Below are 14604 nucleotides of genomic sequence, written 5' to 3' on the forward strand. Positions count from 1 at the left end.
TTGAGTTGTTCAATAAACTCATTCTTATTGGCGAAATAATGCATTACTAGTTTATTTCTTGATTCTTCGCTATATATATATATATATATATATATATATGTTAAATATGTGTATATATATATACATATACATTGTATATATATATATATATATATATGTTAAATATGTGTATATATATATACATATACATTGTATATATATATATATATATATATATATATATATATATATTGTATGACTGAGTGTGTGTTTCTTTTCTTTGTCTATTTGAATTACATCGCAGTTCCTCTTTACGAACGTATACTCACAGACCCACATACCACTGTCATGGCAATAAATGTAGATTTTGTTCACTTTGTCTCCTCCTGTTCTATCAAGGGCACATAAAAGTAAAGAAGGAACAACGCGGTAGTAAGGAAAGTATTGCAATGTGGTACATAATGAATTATGCAGTTTATTTTGTACATATTAACTGGGGTCCCACTTGAACAAAGTGGCAGCAAATAAGACAAATCATGATAATTTCAAATTGTATTTCAAAGAAAAAATCTGCGACCTATTATATGAACAAAATAAAATAAGATAGGGTTTATAGCATTTTCTAGACAGTCGGGTACACGTTCTATGGGAGATAATCAAAAGTTCTGAGTGCAATCGAAAGATATGAGAAGTTGGACTACAGTGTTATTTTGGCATCTTGGAGATAGAAGGTGATTGCTACTCGAGGTATGTGACATAGAATTTGGAACGACCAAATTAGTGTCATATTTTATAAAATAAGCATAGCAGGACTGATAACAAAATTCTAATGTTTGGCAAGTCCTTGGGGGATGAAAACACGAGGAAAGCCTGCTCACGCCAAGAAGCCGTCATCGATTTCGGGGAATTCAGTAACGACTGCTTCAATTTCTACTTCTTCAGTCTGTGTCTTCAGACAAGAAAACCGACCAGGGCGGGGTCGACCTTCTGATCGTCCTGGGGGCCATGGAGGACCCGGTGACCGCCAAACTGAGGTTAATCTAGAGCAGCGTGGAGGAGGACGACGAGATGGTGGTCGTAGGAATGAGGGACGTTCTCGACCAGGAGAACAATTCTCAGTCGGCCAAGGGATACAAGGCGTAGAGGGAGGTGAAGGAGGTGAGTTCGGAGGACAAGGGGGCTTCAGATGGAGATGTGGTAAACCGTTCTTTGGACATGGAGGAAGACGAGAGGGAGGCAGACAAGGAGGACCGGAACGGGATATGTCACCAATGCCATTTGATGGTGGTAGGAGATCAGATAGAGCAAATGAAACTGACGGTGAGGAAGATTTCTCTGGTCGTCACCACGGGAGGCAACACTCACACCACCATCATCAACATCACCATGGAAGGCGTAATGAGAGTGAGGAATCTGAAGAAGGAGATAACAACGGTACCAGTATCCTCCCTTTCAGGTTCCGTCACCATAGAAACCGCAGTCCTCACTGTGCAAAGTGTAATGAGAGCGAAGATTATGATGGAGAAGGAGACAACAATGACACTCGCATCGAGAATGCACCATTTGGTAGACAATCTCATCGTCGTCATCATCCCTGCAAACGTAATTGTACCGAGGAGGAAAACGTCTTCTCAGATCGATGGGACCGTCGTGATCAATCTGGACGTGACGGTGGGCGACGTGGCGAAGGAGAAAATGGTAATCCCTTCCAACGTCCGGACAAGGGTGGTCGCCATGGTAACCGAGGTGGTCGTCCATTTGGTCGTCGAGGTGGCAGGAAACCAGAAGGCGACGAGGAGGATATGTCCATTACCACTGAGCCAACAACACAGACCGGAGAGTGTGAAAATGATGAAATCAGAACCGACTTACCCGAAATCAGTGAAGGGTTCATGCCATGAGGAGACTGTATTATTCTCGCTGTTCTTGTGGGTTTTTTTTTTTCCTTATGTAATAATTCTTCCCTCCGTTTTCCTTCAATCACTTATCCAAGAAGACGTTGAATACAGAGATTTTTTTATCTGTATATGCAATGTATGCAATTGATTTGGATAAAGAAAATGCTATCATGTGTTAACCATCGCAAATAGTGCAAATACAAGCCCTTGATGCTTTCACAGGATACCTTTTCTGCCAGTTTACTACTATTTTCCTACAATTGTTTTTTTTTTTTTTGTAAGATGACTTGCTTGCTACTTTTTTACGATGGTTTAAGGTATCCCTATTATGTGTTACGTGTGATATACTGTACACTTCATTCAATTTTGACTGAACATATTTTAAGCAGTGAAATAATGAAATAAAGGAGAGTTGTTACTTAGATTTAAACATGAATTGATTTCTAACACGTTTGTCATTTTCCTGACAATAAGAGTAGAATAGAAGGAGAGAGTATGCTGGTAATATAAATCCAACGGTGTGATCGACAACTTGCTCACAATCTTGTGTGTGAGGAGAGGACACGTAATCATGGTAATGGCAAAAAAAAAAAATCAACAGAAAAAGCTGTGAAAAGTGTTTGAAATGCAAATACATACACAATAGATAGATAGATAGATATATAGATAGATAGATAGATAGATAGATAGATAGATAGATAGATAGATAGAGAGGTAGATAGGTAGATAGAGAGATAGAGAGATAGATGGAGAGATAGATAGATAGATAGATATACAGATCTAAAATCATAGGACTAAGTGTGTGTTTTTTGTGTGTTTATGCATTCTTTGTTCTCTTGTCAGAAAGGAAAACTGACGGAAGTGCAAGTACCTTAATAAGAGGACTTATTTTTCTAAAATTACTAGTAGCTCAATCAGCCTCATTGAAAAAATCGCACCATGTGCATCATACATGCAAAGATAACATTACAAACATTGCACATGCAGCTGCAGTCGAACGAAAGTTTCAAAACTGTAATATTTACACTTGCTCTCTTTCCCTCTCTCTCTCTCACTCTCTCTCTCCCCCTCTCTCTCTATATATATGTATATATATATATATATATATATATATATATATATATATATATATATGTGTGTGTGTGTGTGTGTATGTGTGTGTGTGCGTGTAACAATGCACAATTTGTACAATGATTCATTGGTAAACGCCACATTAACAACAGTTATTGCACGGGAAAGAAACTAATATTCATTTCTTCAAGTTTTCATATTGTAGGGGCCTTCATCCAAATGGGTTGTGGCTCAGTTACAAGATGTGTGTATGTTTGTGTGTATGTGAAGCTAAAATCTGTACACAGAATCAGGCTTTGTTAGCCAACAACTGAGAGAAAAAGCTCGAATGACGTTACACAATAAATAGAGTCACAAACAAGAATGTATATCGTTCATAGAAAAGAATGAAAACTGCTTGAACAGGAAGTGATTGAAATGTCCTAGGGACTGTGGAGGGAATTAGTTAAAGATAACTTCGTATCAATACCGCCATTATCAGCTGCGGTAGCTGTAGAAGTAATAGTGGTAGTTGAAGCGCAATGGAGAAGTAGTATCCTTATTATTATTCTTCATGTCAATATCATTGCCACCATTTACATTGATTATAATCTTGATGATTATAACAATGACAATGACAATGATAACAATGATCACTCCCATTATTAGTGCTTGATTAATACTATCATCACTATCATGCTTATTTTGTTATGTTTGAGCTGTGACACAAAACCGAATCCTAGCATTCTCCGTTCGTTTTGCGGTGAGCACTTGGACCCCTTCTTTAACCCAAACTAAGAATTCTGCTGTCGTTATTACTGGTTTTTTTTTTTATTACCTTTGTTTCGGTTTGGGTCCCTTATCATTTCTTATCATATGAAAACCAATTTATCTTAATAATTCATATTAACTCCCCCGTTTTGATTTTGACTTTTTAAATTTAAGCAAGTAAAAGAATACCCAAAGTCCAGTTTCCCCATTTTCTGGCAGTTACTTTGCCCATTAATTTCTTCAGCTTTCGGCCAATCTTATTCGTGAGCTATCAATCTGCCTGTCGTAGTATCAATTACATATTTGATTATTGATTCATAATAGCATACGGGCATAATTCTGTCCTCGACCTGTAAGAAAGGTTGTTGGCCTAATCATCAGGCCGAACTCCCTTTGTTGTTTCTAATTCGTCAGTAGAACAGGTATTAATGGTTCTTCTAAAACATCGAGACTCGTTTCAAGTCCTTCTAATCATTGCCTTTGTCTCCAGGCTCTCAGTCCATAATGGTGATGCTAGTGAACCATAGCCAGCTCTGATTAACTTATTTCTTTGATGGTGAGCGCATGTGCGCCCCCATTTATATTGACTTTGATATCTAGAAAATGAACCATAGCCGTCCCAACCCCCCAACCCCCCAATTCACCAGTGATACGCCCTCTCTCGAGCGGGTAACTTTCAACTTTTTTTATGACATAATCAACCAATTAGGGCACGCATCTCCTTATGGAGTGAAAATACCGTAGAAGAGCAAAGGGGCACAGTTCAGTGACACCTATTGTCACTCTCGTTTACGCCCACTGATTCCAGAGCTGTAACCCTATTGGTCGGCGGCTCACCTCAGTTTAATCATCATTGACCAATTATATCTATCATGTCGTGGTCTATCACAAAGTCACGCTAAGCTGAAATTCGGTTTCTCACAGCCTGTGATCCTTTTCCATTTCTCTCTAATGTGTTTGCCCAAGACAATTTACGACACCCAAGGGGATATCGACTCTCGCAGTAGGTAGTTTTTTTTTTTATTATTTCTTGTGTGTGTGTGTGTGTGTGTGTGTGTGTTTTCTTTTAATTAAAGATTTTCTGTTCAGATACTGGAGATGATGAAAGTAAAACATGAGATGTAACTGTCTCACGAGATATGAAACTCGTCAGACTGACGAGTTAGGTGATACGCTTGGGGTCATCAGATGTCGGTCATCTGTGATCGACAAAGAAAAGAATGTGATATAGGCACATTGAAGTTATATTGAGCGTGCATGTAAAACCGTTTCTCTAACCTCTCGGCCACGGGACATCCACGGAAATGGTAAGGCAAAAAAGAAATGTATAGATATTACAGGGAGAAAAGTCAATGCTCACTCAACCAACGTGGCCGCGTTAACATGAATTGCATTACTAGACGGAAATGCGGCCTTGTAACTACTGATGTCGCTATGCCATTTCTGACAACTTGGGAAAAATACGTGCCGTAAACATAAAACCTATAATCGGCTGGTTTTGATACCTTGCCTTTAATCACAATTTTCAGTGTGATGACGTCATCAAAGTACAAAACAATGACATGGTCTTGAAAGACAATTGTTCAAAGTACAACACCTCCGTCGTCGTCATTACATACTATGATCGGTTTGACAAAGTCAGCCTGCAAAATTTTGCAGCAGTCGAAGCAATATGGTCTCCAACACAAAGAGGGATATGGTGTGTGTGTGTGTGTGTGTGTGTGTGTGTCTGTGTGTGTGTATAGGTGCGTTTATATACGAATGTGATTTCTACATGGACGAATATGTAATACAAAATTGAAGAAAAAAAGTAAAATAGCTAAGTATTTTGTTTCGTGATCTTGTGGGGTTCGAACCCGCACGTGTGCAACCTCACGTCTCTGAGACGTCGCCTTTAACCACTCGGCCATACGTCTCGACGGGAAAATATGAGGAACGTAAACTTATGTATGTGAAAAATGAATCAGGAATCGTTTTGCCCACATTCCATTCTGATTTTCAGTTTTAAACTGCAAAATTGTCAAAATGATGAGGAGATTTCAAAGAATAAAATGCATGATTACTGCAGCTTATTGTCTCAGTTACCACATACTTAAGTTACAGAGGAAATGGAGCAAAATCAGCAGAGATAAAGGTGCTTAAACGTTGTCAAGTCAATGCACATTAAAAAAAAAAATCACCTCCCATAGACATAACATGTAAACTTGTCTGATTTTTGAGTCTTTACCTTTAATAACAATTTGAAGTATGATGGAAAGTCTTCTCGAACCAAGAGTGTGGAACGTAAGCTTCTACGTGAAAGATGAATCATGACGATCACCCGTGACCGACACATCTTCATAGGGATCAGTTATTAGAAGTGGAAGCCCCCGTGCCAAGCATATTGTCTCAGCAATTCCAGAGCAATGATACCCTATAGGCATACCATAATTTCCCTCTGAAATCAATGGTAGGTATTATTCATGTACAATTGCTTGCCTTGTCCATAAACTTTGCTTTACAAACTTTCAGTGAAACGTGTCATAACATAATTCTGTAACTCCATTAGCAGGGATTGACTACATAAAGAAAGATATATCAAATTGAACGCTTAGCGCGTATAACTAAGGGAGATTTTAGCCTGATGCTCTGTTTTTCACTGCTCAGATACCAACAACACTCATTACCTACGGCTACGTATAGAGAAACAGCCATGACGAAAATAAGTTTTTCCTTTTCTTTGGCAGATAGACACACAACCCCTTTAAACCACACTATAATTGACATGGAGGGACATGAAAAAGTTCATTACTACTAAACAGTGATGCCTTCTACTCATGTGGCACAAGATACCTCTATAGCAACATAAAACCTGTCTACAACTCCGTTATTGCGTCAAACTATAACATCCTGGAATTTCAAAGAGATGAGCGAGACGCCATACACCTGGCCTAGAGTTAATTCATTTAGTTGCCATTCCTGCTCCAGTTGAGTTATGTGAATTATTTTCCGACCTGTCTTGTGACAGTGTAACAGGAACAAACGTAGAGAAAAGGAAAGAGAAAAGGAAAGGTGGCAAGCGGGGCACTGTACCAAGGGCAATTTAAACAATACGTATGATAAATGAAGCAAATCCAACCTCCAGCCTCCGACAAAAAAAAAAAAAGAAGGAACTTGAGTGACTGTGTGTCGTGGGGTAGTATAATTGATAAGATAATACGATAAATGACATCGATCGGAATAAAGCTGAACTGCCAAAAGAAAAACAAAGAAAGAGAGAGAGAAAAAATGATAGCGTCCTGCGGGTCTCGAACATCTCGTCCTAAGGTAGTGCATAATGACCATGCAGCGCGATAAGCGACTATAAAGCCACACGGCTGTACCGAAGATTTGATGTGAAATGTATCTTTAATATATATATATATATATATATATATATATATATATATATATATATACATATATATATATATATATTTATCTTAAATCTTTATACCATTTACAACATGAAAAAGTTCATTACTACTACTAAACAGTGATGCTTTCCACTCATGTGGCACAAGATACCTCTATAGCAACATTGGTTATAACCTGTCTACAACTCCGTTATTGGGTCAAACAATAACAACCTGGAATTTCAAAGAGATGAGCGAGACGCCGTACACCTGGACTAGAGTTAATCAATTCAGCTCCCATTCCTGCAAGTTATTTAAACGTACATGTTCCTACCTATCCTGTTACAGTATAACAATAACCAATGAAGAGAAAAGGAAAGAGCAAACGAAAGGTGGCAAGCGGGACACTGTAACAAGGGGCAATTTGCAACATTAAGTGTGACAAAATTAATGAAGCAAACCCAATCTCCAAACTCCAAAACAAAACAAGGGAAATAGAGCAACCGTGTTCACGGGTTACGTACACTTGATAAAATAATACAATAAATGACATCGGAGTAAAGCTAAACTGCCGAAAAAAAGAGAAAAAAAAGAAATAACGGATAAAAGTCCTGCGGGAGTCGAACCTCTCGCCTTCCGGTATGGCGTTATGAACAACCAGCGCGCTAACTGATTATGCCATATGGCTGTCCTAAAGATCGAGTGCGAAACTTAAATCTAAAAACTATCGTGACAGTGTTGACTTGTGATGGCGCTATTCAACTTCCCACAAGTGGCAGCTTGGATTCGATCAATATACAGTTGCAAAAAAAAAAAAAAAAATTGGGAATCGTTCCGTACAGATTGCATTCTCATTTTCAGTTTTAAACTACAAAATTATCAACCTGATAAGGAGATTTGAAAACATAAAATGCATGATTACTAAAGCTTATTGTCTCAGATACAACATATTTATGTTTCAGAGGAAATGGAGCAAAATCAGATGAGGTAAAGGTGCTTAAACGTTGTCAAGTCAATGCATGGTTTGAAAAAAAAAATCACCTCCCATAGACATAACACGTAAACTTGTCCGATTTTGAGTCTTTACCTTTAATCACAATTTCTAGTATGATGACGTCATCATATTTCAAAACCATCACATGGACTTGAGAGGCAAATGTTCAAAGTACAACATATGTGAATTTGGGATAATATTGAGGTTAAACAACAGAGATACGAGGAAATGAATGTCAGAAACAGTAGCTCAAAAAAATCAATTCCACTTTTTTCATATAAAATGACGATATGATGACGTCATCGAGTTTTCCTGGCAATATTGATACTTGGAATGTTATTTACAATTCATATGATTTTGTAACATGCAATAGAAATATAGGGTCAACGGACGATTTAAAGAGCTATGACGAAATAAACAAAGACATGTTTTTTTTACTATATTTGCAGAAAGACGCGCGTGCAGAATTTCAACTTTGACGCCTGTGCATTCCTTTGTTATGGGTCGAAATCGATCGGAAATCAATGGATATTGTTACTCAAAGTATCAGGAATCCAAATCAGTCAAAAAAATTGCATTTCCATGTTGCTTACGCGCTCTGCGCGCGAAATTGCGCGGACGGACGCGCGCCTAATGATGACCTGGGTAACTAGCGTTAAAAAGGAAGATAGAGCGTGACCTGAACTTTATGTCCAGCGAAAATGATACAGAAATGACATCTAGTTATGAAGTTATGATCGATCATGTGACAAGGTCCGAAAATCACAAAATGGCGCCTAGATGACGTCATAGATATGTTACTGTCATGAAAACCTTATTGTGGCTAGATTTTGTCATGAGACATGTTGACTGAAAATGTCATGTTATTCCGTAATGTCATTCTTGAGATATTGACGACACAAAATTGTCCAGAAAGAAAGAAGAATAAAAAAAAAAACGAGATATGAAACTCGTCACACTGAAGACGAGTTAGGTGATACGCTGGGGGTCATCAGATGTCGGTCATCCGTGATCGACAAAGAAAAGAATGTAATATAGCACCTTGAAGTTATAATAAGATACTTAGTTGAACTTTTTTGGGCCTACATTATTCAGATCACATTTGCCGCGGCCAAGGCCAACCTCAATTGCGAGGCCGAGCCCCGCAAGTTAGTCCGTTTACACTGCCGGGCTCGGCCGCGCTTTTGATTCAAACCTTTCAATATTTTGTCGTAGTGGCGCTCTACTTGTAAACAAACGCAATTTGGTATTGTCTGGTTTTCAGATCCTTTGCCAACTGAATTCCGTGGCGACAAAGTCGCCGTTCGGACAAAGGCCTTTGCCGAAGGAGAAAATCCTTTGCAGGACAAAACCACCTTAAACTATACTAGTTTTCGACGTTGAAGTGGTTAATATCCTGAATAGTGAAATAGTACAGGCTAGGGCTTGAAAACCAGACTAAAATTGGCCGCGCATTTAGCCCAGTTTGCGTTTACACTGAGAAAAAGGCCGGGCGCGACCGCGGCTCGGCCGCGGCCGAGACCACCTCCAGAGCGTGGCCTAATGCGAGGCCAATTTTGGCCCCGCATTGGGCCTTTTGCGCGTTTACACCGAAATGAAGGTGGGCTCGGCCGCGGCTCGGCCGCGCCGAGCCCACCTCGCACTGTAAACGGGGTCCAAGTGATCCTCGACACGTACAAATAAAACATGACAATTAAGTGTTTATAACCATCTTGGCTTTAACAGTGGCCTTTTAAAACATGACCTTTGACCATTATTTACATAACCAATATGACTCCCTCTAATCTTGCTATCATAATGATCAGTTCAGAGAGCTCTTACAGCTATATACAAGCCTGTGAGATTTACCAGCAGTAAAACCAATGAAGCATCCGATACAAAACAAGGGATATCGAGCAAGTGAGTCTGTTTACATGAGAATGTGATTTATCCTGGACGAAAGTGATGCCTCAATTAAAGAGAAAAGGGCAAAAGAAAAACGGGCCAAACGTACGGCTCCAGCGAAAGAGACATCGCCTTTAACCATGTAACTATAGGTCTCCTCCAACTAAGAGTACACTTTGAACGTAAGCTTATACGTGAATGATAATTTATGACGATCTCACGTGATCGACACACATTCAAAGGGGACAGTTAGAAGTGGAAGGAGTGCTTAATCGTGTCATTAATTCCTAATCAATGACACCCCTACTATAGGCATATCATAATTTCTCATCTAAAAGCAATGGCCTATAGGACTCATGCACCATTACTTGTATCGTGCATAAACTTTGTTTTTTAAGCTTTGAGTGAAACGTGTCATAACATGATTCTGTAATTCCATCAGCAGTGATTGACATAATAAAGAAGAGAGATATATCACCGTATTGAACGCTTAGAACCTAACGGGGGGGGGGGGTATTATAGCATGATACTCGGTTCTTTTCTGCCCAGATGCCAACAACACCCATCACCCACGGCCACGCATAGAGAAACAGCCATGGCGAAAATAAAACTTTGCTTTCTCATAGGCAGAATGACACAGAACCCCGTCAAACACACTTCACTTTTATTGGCAGGGATGGACATGAAAAAATTCATTACTAATACTAAACAGCGTATGCATTCCATTCATGTGGCGCGAGATACCTCTATAGCAACATAAAGCCTGTCTTCAACTCCGTTGATCGAACAATGACAACCTGAAATTTCAAAGAGATGAGCGAGACGCTATATACACCTGGCCTAGAGTTAATCTATTCAGTTCTCATTCCTACTTCAAGTTGGGTTATGTTATTGTAATCATTCCCATCTGCAGTATAACAAACCCAAAGTGCGGGAAAAGGGGAGAGAAAAACGAAAGGTGGCGGAAGTAAAACTGCATGCACAACTGCAATCCATATCATTGCGTGTGACAAGTGAAGCAAATGTATTAGTTGTTATAGCAGTGTTTTATGAGCATAAACAGGCAAATAGACAGACAATGTCAAATATAAAAACCATCAATTTAATGTCAGAGAAGATGGTAAACAAGATGCATTGAAACTGTAACTAAATCGCTGCTCGGTCACGAAACGTCCAACTTTATATTCAACCAAAAAACATGTTATGGGAAAGAAACAAATTTAGATATAACATTCTTAAATTAAAAACAAGAAAAAGAAAATGTCCACGTCAGGATTAAAAAAAAAAAAACGCCGCACGAACATGCATTATATTCTAGATGGGAATACGGTCTTGATGTAAAGGTCCAATGATTGTCTCATTACTTTAAAAGCAATCTATGGTTCCCTTACCATCACCAGTACCACACCACAATGACGTCTCTAAAATCAATGGTAGCACATTTATCATTGCATCGTGCATTAACTCCCTTTTCCTAAACTACCAATGGAACGTGTCATATTATATTGTGTATTTCGATCAGTAGTGATTGACTTTAAAGAAGAAAGATAATGCAAAAAATTGAACGCTTACCACATTGCTTATAGGGCTATTCCAGTTTGGTACTGATCTGTTCTATTCTCCCAGATGCCAACAACATATATCACCTATGGCTAAACTAGTGAAACAGCCATGACGAAAATAAACGACAGAGAACCCCGTCATAATCACTACACTTGGAAAGGTGTTGCCCGAAATTCCTCATTATGAAGCAATATCAAGTCTCTTCCTTCCCTGCCTGTCTTTAAGTCCGTTATTTGGTCAAACAATAACAACCTGGAATTCCAAAGAGATAAGCGAGACGCCATGCACCTGGACTAGAGTTAATCAATTCAGTTCCCATTCCTGTTAGTTATGTAAACGTACACGTTCCTAAATATCCTGCTACAGTATAACAAGAACAAATGAAGAGAAAAGGAAAGAGAAAACGAATGGTGGCAAGCGGGGTACTGTTTCAAGGGGCAATTGACAACATAACGTGTGACAAAATTAAAGAAGCAAACCCAACTTCCAAACTCCAATACAAAACAAGGGAAATAGAGTAGCTGTGTTCATGACATCAGAGTGAAGCTGAACTGCAGGAAAAAAAAAGAAAAAAGAAATAAAAGGAAAAAGTCCTGCGGGACTCGATTAACTTCTCTCCTTCCGGTCGGGCATTATAAACACGCAGCGTGCTAAGCGATTCTGCCTCACGGAAGATCCGAAGATCTTCTGCGAAACTTAAATCTATCTATGTATGCTATACACAACACAAATTTACATTTGGCGATATACGTCAAGTGACTGATAGCGCTATTCAACTTCCCACGAGTGGCCGCGTAGATTCGATCAATATACAGTTGCAAAGATAAATCGGGAATCGTTTCGACCAGATTCCATTCTCATTTTCAGTGATCGACAACGAAAATAATGTTAAGTAGCGACTTGAAGTAATATTGAGAAATATTCGTGAAGTCCAATTCTTTATACAGTCCTACATAATTCAGATGAAATTGTTTCTGTCATGCAACCAATTGAAAATTTCGTGTGGTGTCGGCGTGTCCAAGTAAGTTGATTGGAAAGGATATGTGAATGAGTATTTACCAATAGGTCTTTATATTGTAAAAGAAAATCAAACATGGCCATGCGGTCTTTTAAGAGTCATCTTCACTTTAACATTTGTAATTTCAAGTCCAAGTTGACAGTCAAAGCAATGTGGTCTCCAACACAAAACAAAGGTATATTGTATGTGTGTGTGTGTGTGTGTGTGTGTGTGTGTGTGTACCTGTGTGTGTGTGTACGTTTACATGAAAACGTGATTTCTACATGGACGAACGTGAATACTCCATAAAAGAAAAAAAGCAAAATATGTAAGCATTTTGTTTCGTGCTCTTATGGGGTTCGAACCCATACGTATGCAACCTCACGTCTCTTGTGACGTCGCCTTTATCCTCTCGGCCATGTACGTCTTGACGAGAAAATATGAGGAACGTAAGCTTATATGTGAAAGATGATTCAGGAATCGTTTGGTCCACATTCCATTCTCATTTTCAGTTTTTAGCTGCAAAATTATCAACCTGATGAGGAGATTTGAAAAAAATAAAATGCATGATTACTGCAGCTTATTGTCTGAGCTACCACATACTTAAGTTTCAGAAGAAATGGAGCAAAATCAGCTGAAATAAAGGTGCTTAAACGTTGTCAAGTCAATGCATAGTTTTAAAAAAAATCACCTCCCATAGACATAACACGTCAACTTGTCTGATTTTGAGTCTTTACCTTTAATCATAATTTGAAGTATGATGGTAAGTCTTCTCGAACTAAGAGTGTGGAACGGAAGCTTCTACGTGAAAGATGAATCACGATGATCACCCGTGACCGACACATCTTCAAAGGGATCAGTTATCAGAAGTGGAAGCCCTCGTGCCAAGATATTGTCTCAGCAATTCCAAAGCAATGATACCCTTACATTTAGGTATACCATAATTTCCCTCTGAAATCATTGGTATTATTCATGGTGTTGCCTTGTCCATAAACTTTGCTTTACAAACTTTCCGTGAAAGGTGTCATAACACAATTCTGTAACTCCATTAGCAGTGATTGACTACATAAATAAAGATATATCAAATTGAACGCTTAGCGCGTATAACTAAGGGAGATTTTAGCCTGATGCTGTGTTATTCACTGCTCAGATACCAACAACACTCATCACCTACGGTTACGTATAGAGAAATAGCCATGACGAAAATAAGGTTTTCCTTTTCTTTGGCAGATAGACACACAACCCCTTTGAACACACTATAATTGACATGGAGGGACATGAAAAAGTTCATTACTACTACTAAACAGTGATGCCTTCTACTCATGTGGCACAAGATACCTCTATAGCAACATAAAACCTGTCTACAACTTGGAACGAAAAAAGCGATCTTCTGGGCTTGAGGTTGATGCGCAAAACTTCAAGAACTGTCGTAATAAATACAATTATCTCTTGCGCGATGCCAAATCAATGTATCACATTGACCAGTTCAAAGATTGTGATACTCGTGATCTTTTCAAGAAGATGGATAAACTATGCAACCCGCAGAATACAACAGTGCTTCCTTCTTGTGATTCAAATGATGTTCTAGCTCAGAGATTCTCCCAATTTTTTGCTGAGAAAATCAATCGTATTGTTGATAAGCTCCAGACTACGCAAACATCATTTGATGTTCCTCGTGTCGAGCGTACATGTGCCGTAACCTTTGACAACTTTTCATCAGTGTCTGTTCAGCAAGTCATTAAGATTGTCAACAATTCTCCATCATCAACCTGCGCACTTGATCCCATCCCTACATGTCTCGTGAAAAAGTGTAGAGAAGAGCTTGCTCCCATCATAGCTCGGGTTATAAACATGTCATTTGAACAAGGTGTTTATCCTGATGTCTTCAAGCATGCCCATGTGAAGCCGCTATTAAAGAATAATAACCTGGATGCTGAAGACATGAAAAATTACAGACCAATTGCTAATCTGAAGTTCCTGTCTAAAACCGTTGAACGTGCAGTTGCTTTACAGATACAGTCATACACCGAGGAAAACAGCTTGAATGCCAGCATGCAATCTGCGTATTGTAGAAATCACAGTGTGGAAACAGCT

The 14604-nt window shown here is 38.9% G+C and overlaps 1 protein-coding gene across 1 annotated transcript; it reads left to right on the plus strand.

Annotated features, from left to right (window-relative positions):
* The first annotated feature begins 830 nt into the window (after window positions 1-830).
* LOC140237779 (uncharacterized) lies at window positions 831-1880 on the plus strand. The gene has a single exon (XM_072317718.1). It carries the CDS (start codon window positions 831-833, stop codon window positions 1878-1880), a length of 1050 nt encoding a protein of 349 aa, XP_072173819.1.
* Window positions 1881-14604: the final 12724 nt, after the last annotated feature.

Source organism: Diadema setosum, chromosome 2 (assembly GCF_964275005.1).
Source record: "Diadema setosum chromosome 2, eeDiaSeto1, whole genome shotgun sequence".
Lineage (NCBI taxonomy): Eukaryota > Metazoa > Echinodermata > Echinoidea > Diadematoida > Diadematidae > Diadema > Diadema setosum.

Bases quoted from the DNA above. Each gene is read 5' to 3' on its own strand.
- LOC140237779 (XM_072317718.1), top strand. From the start codon at position 831: ATGAAAACACGAGGAAAGCCTGCTCACGCCAAGAAGCCGTCATCGATT.